The following is a 20,697-nucleotide window of genomic DNA, read 5'->3' as shown; positions in this document are numbered from 1 at the left end:
TGGGCAGCTGTAGTTTTTATTTCCTCAATCATCTTCATCTTGACAACACAGCTGGATCACAGAAGAGGAGTACAGCAAAGTTGCTCACTTCCACTTATACAATTACTACTCTTAACTTGCAACATAAAGGGGGTGGGAATGACATGCAGTAGGCAGAGGCAGTGCTGGGAGCAGAGTGAGGTTTGTATTTCTGCTCCAGCCTCTCTATCATGTCCAGTGGAGTGCTCTAAAACAGTGTATTCCAGTGTATCCCTTCTCCTCCTTCCTCAGCTGGTGAAACTGGGGCACAGCTTTGCAGGACAGAACTCAGGGTACGGCCATGAGGAGTGTCTGCAGTACCAAAGACACGGTGCAGGGAGGGGGAAGCAAGCACAAAAGCACTGCCACAGCCAGAAAAAGGCAATGGAAAACTGGTCTGTTACATATACATGACTCAAGACATTCCTAGATAAATTTAAAAACCCAATCAAAACAACAAAAAGCCTGCCCTGCTACACTCACACCTTCACTGAACAGGAACAATGCATCTCCTCTCAGATCACCCTGTGGAGAGGCATTCCCATTCCCTGGCATCATTCCCTCAACTGGGATCTCAGACCCCATCCTCTGCTGCTGAGCACATGACTCCTAACACTTCCCAAAAACTAGTCTAGAGATGCATTTGTCACACAGTCATTACTCTTTACCATCTTAATCTGTGCACTCCATCTTTGCTTTGCAGACATGCATCCAACTGTGCCAGACCTGTGTCTTGCGAGAGCACTGATTTCCCTGTAATTAACACTTTTTGTTAATAAAAACCATTTCTGTGAGAAGATGCAGTACTCCATTATTTTTCCATAAAAGGGGACTGAATTTTCCTTCTGTGTATGGCTGTTTTTACTGCTCCTTGTCTTACGCTTCTGTAATTCCCCCTCGCTGTATTATTTAGCCATATGTCTGCTTCCTCAAAAAATGCCAGAAGCAAATCCATGGCATCTGTTGGAGAGTTACTGCCCAAGCCATTCTTTAGGATTGAGGTTCACTGGTCGTTGCTGCCTACCTGGGGTCTGATAGTTCAGTGAGACCATCTGGCAGCCAGCGTTCCAGAAAATTTGAGGCATGTAATTACTGGAATCCACACGGCCTCCCTTTGGGTATATCCGACTCATTTGTCGTTTATTGTAACTACAGAATTCATCAAGGAAAATGAAATAAAAACATCATAGAAATGTAGAGTCATGTCCTGGTATCTTCAGTATTTCAACATCAAAACACACTTCTTATATTAATCTTACTCTTTCTCCTTCCATGAGGTACTTCCCCTTTTCCTTTGTAGACATGCAACACTAAATCTAGAAAGGTGCTCTGGTTTATTTTAGGATTGGTAGAAAAGTGGGATGAGGAGGTGAAAGGATACTTCACAAACTCAATGGCATGAGTCTTCAAATACCCTAGTCCGACTGATTCATTGAAAGAGGACATGTTATGGTGAATATTGCGTTCTAGAAAGAGAAGACAAGACATTTTAAAACACTTCTGTAATGACAAATCAAAACTCAAAATCATGCACTATAACAGCAGGATATTTTTGGTCTCTTTCCCCATTATCTATTACTCATAGAATCAAATTATAGTGATAAGAAATTTTGCAGAATCAAATTACAGTGATGAGAAATTTCATAGTATTTCTGACTTGCTTTTCTGTTTCACTTCTTGGGAAACCAACAAAACTTTCATTTTTTGTTTAGGACAAGATTGTTATTCAGAGCCTGCGTTGTGTGGTAGATAAGGCAAACTGACATGATAAATGGTCTGGTGTGCAGGATCTGCTCACTGCTGACCACTGTGACAGTCGTGCTCACCTTACTGCAGAGAAAGAGGAACTAAAAAAAGGCATCTCAGTTGGAAAGGCCCACGGAATAGAGCCAACCTCAACAGCTTCATATTCTCCCAGTAATTTAGTGACTCCGTGTGGATGACTAATGGAATAACATGCTAACTTTACATTCAAGGAAACAGGTCTACAAACATACTGATGATGGTCATTAAACTATAAAAGACTCTTATGCCTTTATTTCTAAACTCAAGAAATGTAGAGATTAAAAAACTACCTAGGTTAAGCAAATACTTGTATTTCATTCAACCTTTTATGTTACCTTCTGCTACATCGAAACCTTGAAATTTTACAGGTTGAGCATAGTTGACCATTGTTGATAAATATGGATGTATATTGGTTGTGGCACCTACATATTTGTAAGATGCCATCCACGCTTGTTCATCTTCCACAGTTACTAAACCCTGAAAACACATTAAAAAGAACAATCACCATTTCTGTGTGCAAACACTGTTGTTGGGTTTTTCAAAGGTGGGACAAAATTAAACCCAAATCTGCAGAAGGTTAAAGACAGTGCAAATTAATACAAGTGGAAGTTTAGTGGGAAAAGTTAAGATTTATTTTCTTGCTGATAAAAGACTCTCAATGTTACAGGATGCATGCAACAGGGCTGATGATAGAAAAGCTCCTAAGCAGTGGGTAAATATTACATGAAGTTAGTAGGATAACACTGGGATAAAAGCTAAATATTCCAACAGACTGAACAACGCTGGGAGATAACAATCCATCTTTGTCAAATAAATTCCAAAAATTGTGATTTAATAAGCATTTCCTAATAGAAACTGTGTATACTTGGCGCTCAGTAGAACTTCCTCAACATCAAAACACAAATAAGGTTCCACTGTTAAACTTTACTAACAGAAGCAAACCAAAATGTAGAGATCCCATCCTTCACTGGACAAACAGATGTCACAAGACCAACAAGAGACACAGTACCAAGTTCATATTCTTATCCACTTCAATTGATAAAAATCTGAATCCATCACCTATATAAATATGCACTTTATTTACAATAGAACTTCAAGTTTTCTACAAGTATCTCCATCTGCTAGAAACCCACATCAGGAAGCACTTCTTAACTGAATCTACCTGTCCAACATTTTCCTTTCCCTAAACCAGTTTGAAACACATTCTTTTCACTGAAATGAAAAAACAAACAAAAAAATCTCTGTCAAGCTAAGCAATCTCTGCAAATTCATGTTTTTATCCACACATGCATTTTTGGTTGTTCTCCTACCAGTGAACCAGTGACCAAAAAAATCTGACTGTAGGCTGACAGTGAACTTCTGCTGGGAAGTATGAAGTGTATTCAAAAATTCGTGCAGTGCTGCTTTTTATTTTCAGACTGCAGCTCCTGTTTGTCAGCAAGTTCTCCCTCATTATTGACTCAGGAAATAGTCAGTAAGAGGCAGTGCTACCAAGCCCTTTCTGGGCTTGGAGGATAATGCAGCTCACTACAGCAACTCGTTTACTCCCTGAGATGGGAGAGTAAAGGAAAATGAACCCACTTGCCAGCATTATGGCACCTTTGCCTGCCAGACAGTGCAGACACATCTCAAAGAATGAAAACCATGAGAAGTGGAACCATTTATGCCTTGGGATAAGATGATTATAGTCACAAGGAACACAATTTTCTGACTGCATAGAATTACTGAGCTAGCAGAACAAGTCCAGGTACACATTGTTGTACGTGCATTTTAGATGGAATTAAACTTCCAGCAGCCCGTGAAATCAAACTGACACCATATTTTAATGCTGACCATCAGGGCTCAACCCAACTGCTTTTCAGAAATGTGCATATTGAGGGTTCACAGATCTGATTCCAAAATATGCCAAGGAGTACATCCCTGTGTTAGTAGAAAACAGGCATATTTTTTTGTTGCTAGGTCAATAGCTGTTAATTGAACTTAGGTCAAATTCAGGCAAAATTTACTCAATGAAACCAGTTCTTTCCACCGTCTTAACTTTTGAAAGGCCAGTAACTCAGGAAGAACTGACCACCCATCTTCTAAAACCCAGGGTTCTTTAATGTACCTCCTGTTGACTGCTCAGAACAGCTGATCATATTTGCCTATCTTGATCCATCCACACTTACACCTGAAGGAACCACAGGGAAAAGGGAGTCAAAGGGATTATGATGCCTCAGTGCCCAGGCAATGGCAGCCTGCAGGTACAGCTCTATGACTGCACCAGCGACACTTTGCCTCAAAGACAGTGTCCCAAGACAATGTACTTACTACCCATTGATTTTATCTTACTCACTTGCAGACCCTTAATTTTTAGAGTAGGGCTATACTCTGCACTGTTCACAACTTTAAAACTACGAATTAAGAAAGGGGGAAAGGATGGAATGCTTCTTAAAGTCTACAGAAACAAAGGAATGGTTACAACAGCACACGACCCTGTTAGGGGATAGAGAAGACAAAAGGGAAAAGTTGATCTCCATGTTATTTACACCTCCCCATCCCTCAAGAAAAGAAGCAGAACCCACTTAGAAAACAATACAGACTGAAACAAAGTGTGGTTAGGAACAGGAGCAGCTTGAATGAGAGAAGAGAAGGAGGAGGAGTGGAAAGAGGTGGGAAGAGTCTTACAGAAGGGATTCCTGGGAGAAGATAAATGCAGAAGTCCCAAGGGAAAGCAAAAGGAGGAAAAAGAGAGAGGAAAACAAAGTGCAGTCAGGGTAAGGGCAGAGGAAAAAATAAAGCAGGGATGATACATCTTAACCATTCAGAGAACTGGGTTCCTAGTGCATGACACTGGAGACTGAGATCAGATACTTCTAAGCAGGCAAAGGTCATGCACTCCTCTCTGTCCCCAAATTTTCTGACAGCCCTAGCCCCAGTATAAAAATATAGCAGAAGAAACCTTAGAGGACAAAAGGAGATAGAGTCACTTTCAAAACTACGTGCAGTGAAACTGAGCATAAAATTGTTAAACCACTGAAAATGAATGGTAACTAATATGCATGTTATATATAAAATATAAAGCAATAAAATAAACTACGTAACATCCTGTGTCACCTTTTTATTGTTTTCTTGCTCAGAATCTTCAACAGCCTAAGGGGAAAAAAAATATATATACATTACCCAAAGAAAAAGCAACAGGAAACACTCACAGTAAGGAGAAAAAAACCCTCAAAAAATGAATGCATTTCACAAAAAGTAAACCCTTTTCCACCTTCCTGCATGGCTCATCTGCCCCATACACTTTAAAAAATTTGTAGTCTTTTCCAAATTTGGGTACACAAGAATGAAACTCAACAGCTGGCTAGCCATGGGAATAGGATGAAGGATGCCAGACAGGTAAGCGTAAACCAGAGCTATCACTAGATGTTGGGGACAGGAGGTTTCAGAGAAGAATGAAGGAATAACACACCCAGATAAAGATACCACAATAAAGATCATCTGATCTGGATGTGCAAACTGCCAGGCTCTGAAAACTGAAGGGCTAAGAGTGCTGTAAACTGTGCTTGAAATGTCCACATTGGAGAAGGCCTGTCTCAAGATATTATTTGTAACAGGGCAGTCTGATGTCTGCCTTCAGTTAAAAGCTACCACTACTTAGGATCTTAGATAAATATTGTCTTGGCACTGAATGTACATTCCTACAGAATAAAGATCAAGTCACTGATCAGCAAAGAAGCAGAGAAGTTACCCAAGGACATGTGCTGAGGATGAGTGACTAATCTGGAAACAAAAAACCAATCCTCAAAACAACAACAAAAAAAACCCCACCCAACCAAAACACCCCAAAACATCCAGATAGTTAAGGACCAGCTGATTTAGTAAATGAAACTGCCCTAAAGCAAAGAAGTGAAATGATACTTCAGTGGGAGGATTCATGGAAGTCCTGAAGAAGCAAAGAAGTGAAATGATACTTCAGTGGGAGGATCCATGGAAGTCCTGAAGAAGCAAAGATGTCGACTTGAAGAGATACACAGAAAGCAGGTCTGATGTCTCTGGTACTGCTACAGACACACTGCTATTTTCCACACCTACACTTCTATCTGGAGCAAGATCCACAGGAAACCAAGCAGGAGGGAAGAAGTGGCCAAAATACTTGAGTGACAGAGGAGCATGATCTGCCTAAGGTACCTTAGCCCTCACACGTGGGGTTTTCTCTGTAGCAAGCAGCACTAATGCCTTCAGTGCCAGAGCAGCTGAGTTCTGAATTCCAATATTCTGTATCTAATTACCATCAAGTAATATTCAAGTTACTGAGCACAGACTGATAAATTGTAATTGTCAGGTATGAGTGGAATAAAGAGAACTCTTTCCCTGTCTGCCAGCTGGCTGCCTGATAGAGTCCCCCTGCCACACCACCCCAATGGGAATTATTGTCCTATTTTGCATTCACTGCTGCAGGTGGAAGAGAGAACCTACCCTAAGGATTAACCACGAAAAATAATGCAGGAAAACCCTGCAATGAAGACACAGAATGCAGCCCTGCAAAAATACTGCTGAGCAAGGAAGCTGATGTTCCACCTCTTATTAGGATTCTGCACCTGAGATGCAAAGTAAAATATCAGAGGCCGGAGCAGGAAACTGCCTGCTGCATTTAATTAGTATTTTTGATTAAACCCCCCACCTGTATGCTGTTTCCTACATACTGATTCTGTTTCCTCAATGAGTATATCCTGTCTGAACAAGGGGAGAGTATTTTTGGCTACAAAGCTTTGTGTTCCCATGAACCTAAAGGTAAGGGGCATCTGGTGAAGATCTCAGGTTTGAATCTTCTGACAACAAGTGCTCTGATGTTTCCAAAAAGCAGAGTGACTTTTGTAACAACGTCCATGTAAAGTTTTCATAAGAATATATATGAAAGAAGCAATCCCACCTTTTTGACACTGATGGCAACAGCTTCTTTTTGACTGTAATCATCTACAGTAAGGTCACTTCCAAACTTGTACTCGGGATGAGCTTCTTCTTCCTGGTCAGCTGCACAGAAAACAAAAAGGATCAGTGCAAAAACCACAGCAACTGCTGGTTTTTTTGCAAGGCATGAAACAAATGACAGTTGAATTCACAGGTTTGTGTTTGGTATTTTTTAGGAACAGGAATAAAATCGAGGGTATTAGATTTCTAAGAGTTAGCTACTGTTAACTGTTTCCAAATGTCGTAAATTACAGCTAAGGCCTGAGATGGTTAGTAAGAGAAATCTTATTTGCTGTGTTTTTGAAGTAATCAGTAACTTGCTTAGCAAAAGTGTAAAAAAAAAGCAAATAGCCTTGGGGAAATAACAAGAACTGATGAAAGAGTTCTTTAAATAAAGATCTAAGAAGATGCCAGTGTCCGGGCTTCTGGTGCGCACTGTCAGACTCCTTGTGTGCTCCCACTATAGGGAATTGTTCTCATTTGCTTTTAAGGTGATTCTCCATTAGAACCTACAGTACTCGAAGCTAAAAAGTAAAGGAAAAAAAAATATATGAGAAGACCAAGTGGTAGGCTAAAGCTGGGACATCCACTATGACAGAGGTCCCAGGCAAGTTCTGTGGTTCAGACACTTGCAGGCAGCACATGATTTACATCTTCTGAAGGTGGACACTTAAAATAGACAGGGTGGATCACACCTTAAATAGGTGTATTTTTCTCTGCTGGCCACATCACTGGCTCAGAGCTAGACATTTACACTGAAGATATCTGAGGTTTGGCAAGAAAAACCCTACCCCTCATTTTATCCTTAAAAACTACAATGCAATAATCCCCGCTGATGTTGACACAAGTGTTAAACACAGTGACAGTATGTGTTTTCATAGCAAAGGCCACAACTTCTTAGTCTTTCTCTCACAGACAATGAAAATCTGACTTGGTTGGTGCTCTAATATAACTTCTGAACAGTAAATGGAAGTTGAAATTGTCTGGGATGATGTGGCAAGGCTGGGGTCTGTACAAATGGTCCTGCACGGAGCCCAGACATGCTGCTGCTGCCACAGACCACAGGCACGTGGGTAAGGTGCACCCAGCCCACTGATCTACCACAGGCAATATCTGAGAGCCCTTCTCCAGGAAATTCTCACCGCTTTCTATTTCCTCTTCGTTATCATCCTCCAGGATATTTACAGGAGCTGCAGTTTCCCCAGCCTCCATCATCTTTTTCAGAGCATCAAGCTGTTCTGTTAATATGAAAAATAAAATCAAATTAATCGTGACATGAAGTGTTTGTAGCACAAAGAAATACAAGAGAACCATCACAAATGATTCTCTGAGCCTCAGATCTACTTTATTTAATGAGTTCTCTGACTTTTCAGTTAATAATAAAATTTTACAGAGTAAGGAGCATCATTAAACACAGACTGATGTTAGGTATGAAAAGTGGTCAGTAAGGGCTGTATCCAAAGCTCACTGAAGTTAAGGAAAATATTTCACAGAAGCACAGTATTAATGAGGCTGCAAAAGGCCTCTGAGATCATCAAGTCCAACCTTGACTCAACACGACCTCATCAACCAGAGCAGCGCTCTGAGTGTCACGTCCAGTCTTTCCTTAAACACCTCCAGGGATGGTGACTCCACCAGCTCTCTGGAGAGCCCACTCCACTGCCTAATCTGTGAAGAAATTCCTCCTAAATTTCCACAGACTTCAAAGGTCTTTGGAGCAAGCACATTACTTGCTCACAGAATAAACAGACAGCTGTCTCTTCGGTGCTTGATCCATGCAAATGGAGGCAAAGTGCTTGGATTTTCGATTGTGTTTCCATGGGCATTTCAGTTAGACAGGAGGAGCACAGCCATGTATGACTGAAGCCAGTGCAAGGTCTGGGTGCTTATCTTTGAACGGAGAAGGACCAGGGTTTATCATTACAGCCATACTGGAAACTAATACAGCAACATTATTGTTACTGAAAGAAGATAAATATCAGAACTGGCAACAACAGCAAGAAGAGCAATTTGAAATTCCATTTCATTTCATGCTTATCCTGGAAAAACACAGCAATGCAACCAGACCAGTGTAGGCAGAATTTACAAGAGATTCTATCTGCATATATATTTTAGCTCAACCAGCAGTTTGATAAAAGTCCCAGGATTACATTTCTGGGTCTGTCTGTGCCTGTGCAGCATGCTGATATCAAGGCCTAGACTCTGGCATTCACATGAAACACCAGGGCAAACAAGATGATATTTACATGTAATTCATATTCTTCCAACACTAAAGTACAAACAATTTGGAAACTTTAGTAACAAAGTCTGTTTGTAGTGATCTGGAGTTTCACTTATTTAATATTTGACTAACTTTACTTACTCTTTTCTACTTCAGGTTTCAGCCTTTTATTCTTTATGAGAATCTTTCTTTTGAGGTCATTAGGAGATGGTAAGGCTTTACCTTGTTCAAGCTGTAAAACAATTCAAAGAAAATGCTTGATGAGAACAGCTATTTGGCCTCTCTGCATCCCTGCTTGGGATTTGGACTGTAGGACAGCGATACCATGGGGCAGTGAACAAGCAGTGCCCCCTCAGGCACAACCCCAGGAGGTTGTGTGCCTGCAGTTACACAGTTTCCTCTGCTTCTTCCCTATCCCAGAGGAAAGCTGTGCTCAGGTAAAGCTGCTGGATGAAGCCAGCACTCGGGTCTCCAGCCTGTGCCAGCCCCAGCTGCACTGCTCTAAACATTTTCCCCTTTCTCCTGCCTAGCAGGGGGTGTGGATGTGACCTGCACCTCCTCATCTCAGGAATTCCTGCTTTCCCTCCCTCCCTCCCTATGGTTCACACAGCCCAAGCCACAGCTTAGCCTGTTACCATTTGATCTCTAAATAAGTCACCTTTTATGGTCCCCTCAAGCTGCAATAACCCAAGTGAGGCAGCCCATGCATGCTTGGAGAGTGGAAATGGACTGGCACTGGGGAATGGAAAACTACCCAGCTACGTAATGGGGACTGGGTTTGCCAGCAGGGTCACAAATCAGTATTTGTGAAAGGCAAAGGGCAAGTTTCACATACACAAGGAAGTTCTACTAAAAGGTTTTTCCAGCGTGGGGAAGGAGAAGAAGATTGAGAACAGAGAAAGAGTATTAAATCCTCTGATTTAAGCCCCATCACATCATTGAGGCTACAAAACAGACATTTGGGTATAGTAATTAGCACCCTCTCCACCTCAGGCTTGATAAGAATATTATTCAGGCAGTTGCTGGTATAATCACAGAATATTCTGAGTTGGAAGGGACCCGCAAGGATCATTTGAGTCCAACTCTCAAGTGAATGGCCCATACACAGATTGAACCTACAACTTGGCATTCTTAGCACCATAACAGACTGGGGTTTTTCAGTGAAGCCTAAATGAAGGAGCTGAAGGTATTTCCATAAATAGTGACAATTCTTACAAGAATTATTCAGATATTCTTATCTCTAAATCCAAATCTGAGCTGCAGAGAAGCAGCATTCCCGGTGAACAAACAAAAAAACAAAGCACCACGACTTGAAACCAAATAAAAACAGCAGAGGTGACAAACAACCACCCAGCAAAAAAACCCCCAAAAACAAACCCATATCAAGCCAACCCCAGGAGAACCGGTGCAAACCTCCTTGTGGGAGGGTAAGGATTCTCCACACCCACCAGGCTGGCTCAGGCAGGGAGTTTAAGCACGTTGGATGAGGAGAACACATTTGCTCCCGACAGAACTGGGGCTGTAACTCCACTAGATGTCAGTGCCGCAGAGCTCATTTATGCCAGGCTTCCAGGATGCCAGGCTGCATCCCCTAACAAGGCCATACTTGGATGCCCATTTGGACAAATATTTGCTTTTTCCTTAAAACCAAATCTACTTCAGCCAAGCACCATGTCTCTCCTAAGTCCATCCCCCTCAGTCACTAGCCCAGGTTACCCAGATCCAAGCACTTGCAATGGACATGTTCCAAGCTCCTCCTGCCACCTCTGCAGTGTTTGCTTTGGGAGCAGCTGGGGGCTGAATTCACCCACGAGGAGGAAAGAACACAAAATGCAGAAGGCTCAGCAGTGCTACAGAGCATAGGCAGCTGAGGCTAAATACTGGACCCTGAGATAGAAGCATGGCAGCCTTTGGCCAGCTCTATTTTAGGCTTCCCAGAGAGCTGCTGGAAGCACCTTTTTGTGAGGGATGTGGCAGCGTGCTACAAACATCACAGGGCAACACTGCAGATTTCAGTCTTTGGGATGGACTTTTCAGGGCAACCACCTGACTTTCATCAAACCTTGTGTGCTGCTCCCCCTGCAACATGCAAGGAAAGCCAGGAAAAGCAAAGCTCTAGGGATGCTAATGGCAGGAGCCCCCTTTGCCAGGGTCACATGGAGCTGAAAGGAAAGGCAGAATCCTCCTTGCTGTGGTCCCCCACACCACGACAGAGCATCTGCAAGCTTTGGGTTACTGCTGGCACACAGTGAGCTCATTGTAAGGAGCAAGGAAGGTCTGGAGCAGGAGTTGCAGGCGCTGCATAAGGAGCTGTTGAAATCTGAAATACTGTGTTTGTAAAGGAATGTCTGTTGTTATTTCCTGCCATGCAGGAGAGTGAAGTGCATGCAGATTACAGTGCACTCAAGAGTCCAAACGAGACTGCAGGAAACTCCTGGTGCTTAATTTGATTCTTAATGCAGTAGTGGGGCCACCTAGACTGCAGGACCTGACCTGGAGCATGAAATATGCAACATGCAGCTGAAAGAAGAGGTTTCTTCAGCTGAGACAATGCAATTTATGACTAATTGTTTTTCAACAGTGACTGGCAACTTCAGAGTGAGGAATGACCTGCAAAGACAATGTATGTGGTGTATTTTATGTAGGTGCTGACATTACATCACACATCAAGGGGGGGGATTTCCCCAGGCTGCCTGCCAGAGCCCTGTACAGAAGAGATTAAACAAATCAGATAAAGAAAAGTTTGTACCAAAAAGCACAGCCACCCAAAACCACGAGTGAATTCTGAAAGCACAGGACTGGCAGTGAACAGCACTAAAGGTGATCTCAGTTTATCATCTCTTTTAAATAAAGCTAATATAAAAAAAAGGAGACTGGCAGAATAAAACATACTGGATGTGTTTCTAGAGGCTGCTTCAACAGGAGATCTCCAAAAAGATCTTCACAGTATTTTGACATCTTGTACTGTTGGTATTTGCTGGAAAAGATGATGTCAGTTAATTTTTAAATATAAAAAAAGAAATCATTATCACTCAGCACAAAAGAATAATACTAAGTAATGTAGACATCCCAAATTATATACTGCCCACTTTGTTTCAACTGAGAAGTATTACTTTACTGTAATTATACTGTCAATAAAAGACTATTATCTGACACAGATGAATTTAACAAGACCAAAAAAGCAGAATAACTGAATCTCACACAGCTAATGGAACATCCAAATACATTTCACAGCTTTATCACAGACAAAAATATTGCCATTATTAAACTAGATAAAGATTGATTAGTATATTAATAGTACATTAAGTGACATTCAGTATGCCTGCATACCCCTCCAGCTTTCAAGTATCATAACACAGTATTTTAAACTGTATCATTTTCTCACACAATGCACAATTTAAAAATTAAAAATGGGCACTACATACCTGCAGTGATTTTCAAATGAAAGAATGACAGGGTACTCTGATGTAACAAATGCTGTTTCCTTAATGGCTTGAATTACATCCTATAAAAATCCAACAATAGGATTCAAGTTAGAGTTGATCAAATAAAAAGCGTAACAAAAGGGATTTTTTTGTTATCCACCCCACCCTGAGAAACACAGGGCTGTGTCTTAAATGTGCAAGTGAAGAGAGAAGGGGAATAAACCGTGTGCTCCTCATGCCCCACAAGAACTTAAGACTCCCCAACAGGAGCCTCCCTGCACCTGCAGCAGGATGGCACCTTCACCCACAGCCACCAATGGATCTGCTGCTATCACCTATTGCCAGGGAGAATTCCTACTCCCAGAGAAACTCCTGCATCTTCAGGCTTTTTCCACAGCTAGGGAACTTCTCAGACAACAAAGAAGATATTAATTCTGTGGTGCAAAGAGCCCCAGGCAGCAAGCCTGCTTCCTGCTGTTTCTGTGGAAAGGCAGATAGAGCAAAGGGCAGAAAGGAGCACAGGGGCGTACGACGCAAGTCAGAAATTAACCCCAAGGTCTGGGCCAGAAATCCTGCCCATGTCAGTCCTTCACATGGGAGCAGCATTACAGTGCTGAGGAGGGAAGGGTGCCCTGCTTGGATTCTTGTCCAGGGCTTCTCCTGGGGTCTGCTGCCAGGTGTAGAGGCCAGGCATTTACCTTGAAGAGAATGTCTGTGCACATCGCTTTTCCATGGGTTATTATTGGTTCTTGGTCTTCACCTTTGCCATCCCAACAGTCCAGCTCGACACACCTAGAGATCCAAAAAAAATTAACTTAGTGTTTCATACAGGTGAGCTACCTGGGACATGTTTTAGCAGTGATGGTCAAAGCAGTAAGCTGCAAATCACTTTTGGGCATTACAGAACTCTTTCTAAGCTGTACATGTGTTATTTCAGGGTTCTTCTATACCTTTGGATAAACTACCTTAAACATGGCATGTGTGGGTCAATATATTTTCATTGTTTTTAGCACTATGCCACTCTTCTTATTCTCATTCTAGTAAATCAAGAAATTAAGCAGGAAATCATAAATTTCCTGATTCTCATTACCATAAAACTTTATAATTATAAAGCAGAAAGCCCTCTGAAATTCCTCAGCTGTCATTTTGAGATCAAATTTCTCTTAACTTTCTCTCATTTATATCAATTTCTCCATTCCACTGCCTGGAATTACTTTTGTGAGAAAAATAAGATTCGTAAACAAATAAATGTGTTTTCATTTACCACAATAACATATTTATACATTCAACTGTACAATATATCACCAGCAAGGTATATTAAGTAGGTTTAAAGTATCAGATTCACAAATATTTGTTATCTCCTGCTTCCAACCTGCATCCAGCCAAAAGCACTTGTCTGTACATCTCCACTGAAGACTTGCCACCAAACTGCCTGCCTGTTAAATACGTATTGTGAGAGGAACTGATGAAATAATGAGCCAGAGGATGGTCCATTTCTTGATATAGCTCCAAACGGTCTAAGAAAACTGGGGCATTTTCATCTGACATCAGGTATCTGCAAAACCCATCACTGGATATGACACCTGGAAGGAAGAAGAAGGCAGGGTAAATTACTACAAGAAATTAGAGTCAACAGAAATCAAACCATCCCACAGAGCAGGAATCCAAGCACAAAACCTTTTATTTACACAGGTTCCTGCAAGCAAACAGCTCTCCCCTTCCTCAGCTCCAGGCTTACCAGCAATTGGTGCAAAATGTGCCATTATGTTCCCAGATAACCAGATTACAAATCAGGTGCCCACCAGTTCAACACCTGATGCCCAGCACTCACCATCAGCAGAACTAAGGCAGCAAAAGGATGTGAAGAAGGCAAATAAGTAGTGACATCTCTTCAGAACAGTCCCAACAGTTTTGATCTTTGGGACTTTTTAAGTCAGGAATTGTGAGCTTGCATGGACCAGGCTTCTATGGCCCTTTCCTCCCCTCTTTCATATTTAGTCCTGTGCTACATCAGTGTCAACCAGCTCGTGCAGAGATGTTCCCCACTGACAAAAACATGAGGACGTGTGTCTAAAAATGTTTGCACGGGTTCATTTACAAAACATTAGGGAAAATCTAAAATACCTAACAGTTTACTGTTTGAAATGCAGGTTCATACCTTTGTAAGTGAAAACAGAAATCTACAATGAACACGGGACATACAAGAACTCAGAACACAGATTTTGTAACACCTCTCATCTCTCTGCTGGTCTGTGCTTCAACAAAGTACAAAAAAAATACAAATCAAGGGGTTTAATGAAACCAAATTAAGAATAATCAGTATGGCAATATCGGTTTTTAAGAGGTCAAAAGTCTGAAAAATGAAAATGATCTGTGGTAGCAAAGAAAGGATTACTCACAAAGAGCTCCTGCAGGGAATGGTTACCTGGCACTAATTGTGACATTGCTTTCTCTGAAGTAATTTATGAACTCAGCTATGATTAAGGCAAGGTTGCAGCAGTCCTATTTTTATTTTCTTTAAGTCTATTTTTCTCTTATACAGAGAAATGAAATCCAGTTTCCATTCTACTCCTAACTTTCTGAAAAAATCTCTACTGGAGCTTAAATTTTCTGTGCTTGGTGTCAGCCAGAGGTGAACTGTTCCAGAATGTTTTACTCAAGTCCTCTCAGCTGATTCTGAGTATGAAAGAAAGGGGACAAAAGGGGGCAAAATGGAATTTTCAACTGAAGGATGGTTTTATTTTGTTATCACCAAGTGCTTTAAAGCAGCAGCGCAGCATATCTCAGATGATACAAACCTCTAGTGCATCATCTTGTGGAAAAACGTCACAGCTGGATGGATGTTCTAGACAGACCACAGCTGAAACCTCAGCAACTGAACAGAGCTCTCTATGTGTTCAACAGCTCAGTGTTTATTTTTGACTTGCACTTACCAGGTGGAAGAATTGGGGTTTGTAGTGTTCCCGAGCAGACTCTGGTTACTGAACTGCCCAGCATTAACTTGTTCAGCTTTACTCACTCCTGTCACTGAAATGTGACTGAGGAAGAGTCAGCTGCTTATTGCTACTGCCTTTTGTATGTCAGCCTTGTTTCTTAAATGATGCCATTTGGCAAAAAAAACATTAAAAAAAAGGGTTGTCCTCAAGTATTTTGCTCAACAGCAAAGTTTTATCTAGGAATGGGAAAGAAGCTGAAGAGAACAGCCACTGCTGAGATCCTTGGAGGAACACTCAGATGGGACTTCTGCTGTTTTGTTGCTGTTCTCCATAACTCCATCCCTGCAAGAGGTTTTCCACATTTATTGAAAACCTGATAGAAATAAAAATCAAAGAAACTGAATAATTAGCCAAGGTTGAATTTTTTTGTTTTTTCAATTTTAGATTTATTTCCACCTTCAGAAAATATGTTTTTACACCTTATTAGTGTGCCTTCCTCATGTTGAAAAATATTTAAAATGCACTAGCACCAAGAATCAAAGATGAGTGTCTTTAAAAATGATAAATAAAATGGGATAGAGTTGACAAAAATTCAAGTAATTAATAATTAGAGCTCATGTAGAGAGGGAGGGAAAGCCTCAGGCTTTACTGGGGCAGCTTTAGATGCTGCCTCCTTCTGTTGCCTGCTTTGCACATCACTCACCCGCAGAGGCTGCAGCTCTGCTGGATGTGTAAATACTTCTACCTTGATCCATGAACCTAAATGTCTGTGAAAGAGGATTCCTGTTAGGATGGGCTTTGCAAAGCTGCAGTCTCCTCTCTGCTTGCTACAACAGCAAATCTCAGCAAAAAGGGCAGGGAACATAGATGGGGTAAGCAACATTTTTCATTTCTGCAGTTGATCCCAACACAGCTACTGCAGCAAAATGGGTAAGAACTGGGAACAAAGTTCAGCCACTGTCACCTCCTACACTCACAGCAGCTCAGGACATGAGCAGTCCAAGAATGGCTTGCAGGTACTTCCTGCAGCCTTGCTCGGAGAGAACATTTTTCAATCCATCCACATAAAATACCCTGTTCTGCGCCAGGCTGCTGCCCTCAAGCACTAGAGAGATTATACTATAAGAAGGTAGATGCATATGGCAATTTTTTAAAGTTTTTGCACAATATCTGTACTTTGCAGAGCTCTGCAGTCTCTGAAACCTTGACCACAGCCACTTGCACGTTGCCTTGCTGCTGCAAGGAGCCTCCGGTGTTGTTCTGTATTTACTCAATCCCAGCCTCTCCCTCTTCTACCAGGATTTGTAGCCACACTCTAACCTGGATCAGGGAAATAATCCTTCTAAAAAATTATCTGATTTTGAAGGGGAGGTATTTTTTTGCAGCAGAGCAGTTTCCTGGTCCAGTACCCTGGGAGCCACACAAGTGCTTGACCCGCAAGGACTGTAAACTCCCTTTTAAAAGTCTGGATGCTCCAGAACAAATTCCCCAAATGCCTAAACCCAGTGAATACTGAATTCCCTCCCCCATTTACCTTTCCTCTTCAAGTCTTCATCTGGCTCATATGTCTCAATTATCTGCATTGCTCTTTTTGTGTCATAAAAGGGAAACAAAATTTCATTGAGCCGAGGATCTCGTTGATGCTAAGGTTAGAAAACAACGGAATTCAGCAAAACAATATAGTGCATGGCTATCATCCAAGAGCATTTCATTACTGCAGATGAGAAAGAAAGAAGTGGACATCTAAAAAAAAAAAAAAAAGCAGCCCTAAAACTTACAGACTACTCAACAGCAACTTCAGCATTAGGTAGAAAATGAACTTTATCTTTCATAGGAAACCTAGGCAGTTTGATCACAAAAATATTTTTAGAAAAGAAAAATCCAATGCAATCATATAACTGATAATACTCTTGCTTATTCATGAAAATAATGACTGCACGTGGCATCTGTGCAAATGAGATGTTGAAAATGAATAACTCAATGTCTCTTTGTAAATTCTCTCTCTAATCCTTTTTTTTTGGTAAACTGACAGACTTGACTGGTGGCACTGTAACCACCTCTGCAAAAATGCAAGTCTTACAGAATATCTACAGACAAAGCAAAAAAGTAAAATAAAGCTATACTATAAATACAGAATTTGAAATCCGAGTTTAGAAATAGGCAAGCACTGGATGATTATTTGTGAATTGTGGAAACATCGTGTTTTTAACTATTCAAAAACCAGCACAGGTTCTCAGAAGAAATATGCACAAAAATTTCACAGCATCATCTCTTCAACTCACAATAATACAATAGTAGGATTTCATAATGTATGTAATGTTTAGGTACAATTTAGCAGTGATTTCTAACAGACTAATAAAATTCAGAATTTTTATGTTTTCACTTTATAGTGTGCTATGTAATTTTGGTTTTTCTCCGTGCTGGATTAGAGCTGCACACTGTGTGCCTGATTCTCCATTAAAAGAAAATTTAAACCAGAATTGACGGAGTAGTGGCATGTAAGCAGATGCAACAAAACAAAGAAATAAATATGACTATGAAAACACTCTTTTACCCCAGAAGGTGCACAGTTTCCAAGCCTTAGTTTCAGCAGAATTCAGAGATGTAACAGGACACCCCCATACTGGCCATCAATAATTTGGTGTGGACAGGATGGTGTAGACATGGGTTACACAGCACTATCAGCATTTGCTGTAATTCCTTATGTGGAAACTTTTTTGACCTTTTTTGTTTTGTTTCCCATAAGAACAGTAATATCCAATCCAATCTCTTTTCTTACAACCAATCCATTGGTGCATGTACTTAATTAACTCCAAGAAATTACAACCAATGCCAATTCAGTCATGCAATTAAGGCAGGATCTTTCAAGTAATGCTTCTGGCAGTCTGCAGCATCTAAACACAGCAGATTTGTTCTGGCCAGATCAGCTGTTGGGATGCCCCAGTAAAACTCAGATGAAACATGACACGAGAGCAGATGGATGCAGGACATGACTTGCTCAGCAGCATACACCAACACCACTACAACACTGGCATGCAACAGTTCCACAGTGACAAATGACAAGGCTTTATACCATTAGTGACAATACACCACTTCAAAAAATTGTAAGAAATAGCAGGGAAGGTTCTTCACTCAAGAAAAGGGCTCTTCCCTACTCGTTTTCTTCTACAGTTAGTCATGAGCAGAAGAAACAGAAGAAAATAAATGGGATAAAGCAAAAAGTCTCCTCATGAGAAAAAGTCCCAGAGTTATTAGAAGGAGCTAAGAGCAAAATATTCTTCTAGCAGCAATGATCATTGCTCATTATCAATTTTCCACATGAACAAAAGCGTGTCATTATGTTCACTTTTTATAAAAAATAAAGTTGGCAACTGATAAAAATCTACTTAAAAAAAGTGAGAAAGTTCTGTAGTGTCTCCCGGGGAAACGCTCTGCACCATGGAGCCTGGTGGTACAGGGAACTTGTGACACAAAAGCAGACCAAAATTTAAAGTGTGAACTTGCATCTAGAAAGACTAACTTCAGGGCTAATTGCATATGTCCCATGAAGTTGTATTTGGTTATTCTAGTTACCCTGCCAGACAGGTCACCCTTACACCAGGCATGCCCAGCCATGTGAGGGTGAACTGAATAAAAACATCAGGAGAAATGATGCCCAGAGGGTTCTGCAAAGAGAGAAAAGCTCCTTCAGCCTCCCCAGCACCTTGGAGTGGGTACACACTGAGACACGCAGCAGCTGGAAGTGCACTAAAACCAGTTCTGCCTCTTGAATTTGTCCTGGGAGTGGTGAGAAGGTCCTTCTGGGGAGATGAACAACTGGGGGATGGGAAGAGTGAATGGGAAGGAGGGAGGGAGAGGAAACAAGTTGGAGAGAGAGGGAGGAAGAGCAAGGAATTGGGAATAGGAAAGGATCTCCTCAATACCTCCCTCCCAAAAGAATGGATGAGTCCTGGTTGACTACTGAAAATTCCATTTTAATTGTTCCTTGCCTTGTTATTTTATTGCTGTAAATGAACTGCAGGAGCAAATCTCAATGTGATTTCAGTCCTTTTTCTACTATAGTTCCTTTTTTTCCCCCAAAAAATTTGACTTTAAAAATAGGAGACCTAGACAAAATACTCAGTGCATGACAGTAATTAAGTTTCTAAAAACTTCCCAAAAGCTTTAATACTAAAGCACAATTAAATCATCTGTCAGCCAGCTGCATTTAAAAGTCAAATGGAGACAGGAGTTTGGAGAAACTCCAGGAAAGCTACTCACTCTCCTCTCATACCCAGTAACATGTCCTCATGCTCTCTTAAAAACCCATAACACTTAGGGCTTCTGCAGCATGCCTTGGAGGTTACTTCAAAATAATTTAAGTTAAAGAGTCTCATGAAGAGTTGCTCTGCCAAGTAACTCCCCTCTCCTGTGTAATGATAATAATGTTTTTCTATCTGCCGGCATTAGACACCACTGCTAATTGCAGTGTTGGCCAGCTGCCAAGGGGACAGAAATGGTCCCTTCAAGAGGCACATTCTGGGCCTTTGGTTTTGTGCCTTTCAAATGATGACCAAAACTTTAAGCTCTATTTGGAAACCAAAAGACCTCCAGCACAGACCAAAGGCATTGGTTTCAGTCATCAGAATAAATGTCCTACTCTATAAAAAATACTTGAGTAATTTTTCCCAGCTCTGATCACCAACTAGAGGGCCAATCAAGAGGGCCAATCAAGATTTCCAATTCCAAAATGTATTTTTTCAACATGAACGTAGCCAACAAGATGCATTTTCCCAAATACTACCTATAAAATAAGGTTCCTAATTCTGTAAAAAGAATTGCAAAAGCAGCACAAAATTGAGAGCACAACAACTCAATTTTTATTTTTCAATCAGTTACTGGAGATAGGGGGTTCTTACAAATGCTGGCAGCTTTTCTTCAGAAATTTAGGCCCAAGGAATTACACTTTAAACCAATTAGAGATCAATTTTAAAATAATGATAAAATAATAATTTACCTGAAAATGAAGAGGGACACTAAAAAAATCAGAAGCTAACATGGTTTAAGGTGGGGATAGGGCTGTGTGCTTCAAGCAGTGAAGTGTATCTATCACTACAGGTGAACTGGGGGCTGAGGTGCTTTAAAGGGATAATTTATAATTTAAATCACAACACTATCTTTTCTCTCTCCAGTGAAAAGCAAAAATGACAAGCCTTAGCTCTGACCCCAGCCCTGCAACCATTTAGACACTGAATTGGGTAACTAGCTGTGATAAAAGGATGTCTCACAGCAGCAAGATCAAGCCCGTGCTTCAATTTGCCACTAGATATGAACTAAAGCCCCAAGTATGTAACCCAATTATGTAATCAAGCTGTTAATCTTC

General features: G+C 41.0%; 1 protein-coding gene across 9 annotated transcripts in view; it reads right to left on the bottom strand.

Moving 5' to 3' along the window:
* PLCB4 (phospholipase C beta 4) overlaps window positions 1–20,697 on the bottom strand; it is a 194,266-nt gene that overhangs the window by 43,341 nt on the left and 130,228 nt on the right. For 7 of the 9 annotated variants that reach the window (XM_069008967.1, XM_069008962.1, XM_069008964.1 and 4 more), the window contains 12 exons: window positions 16,870–16,978; window positions 13,772–13,982; window positions 13,098–13,191; window positions 12,400–12,479; window positions 11,867–11,951; window positions 9,116–9,206; window positions 7,896–7,991; window positions 6,716–6,816; window positions 4,900–4,935; window positions 2,139–2,280; window positions 1,400–1,484; window positions 1,043–1,167 (listed from right to left, as the gene is read on the bottom strand). In XM_069008967.1, the coding sequence (XP_068865068.1) occupies window positions 1,043–1,167; window positions 1,400–1,484; window positions 2,139–2,280; window positions 4,900–4,935; window positions 6,716–6,816; window positions 7,896–7,991; window positions 9,116–9,206; window positions 11,867–11,951; window positions 12,400–12,479; window positions 13,098–13,191; window positions 13,772–13,982; window positions 16,870–16,978 (1,255 nt within the window). The remainder of the gene's footprint in view (window positions 1–1,042; window positions 1,168–1,399; window positions 1,485–2,138; window positions 2,281–4,899; window positions 4,936–6,715; window positions 6,817–7,895; window positions 7,992–9,115; window positions 9,207–11,866; window positions 11,952–12,399; window positions 12,480–13,097; window positions 13,192–13,771; window positions 13,983–16,869; window positions 16,979–20,697) is intronic. The other 2 variants (XM_069008963.1, XM_069008965.1) reach the window with 1 other exon arrangement.

The sequence above is a fragment of the Aphelocoma coerulescens genome, chromosome 3, assembly GCF_041296385.1.
Source record: "Aphelocoma coerulescens isolate FSJ_1873_10779 chromosome 3, UR_Acoe_1.0, whole genome shotgun sequence".
NCBI classification, from domain to species: domain Eukaryota; kingdom Metazoa; phylum Chordata; class Aves; order Passeriformes; family Corvidae; genus Aphelocoma; species Aphelocoma coerulescens.
Note: the sequence above shows the minus strand (reverse complement) of the source record. Positions and strands in the feature narration are given on the sequence as shown.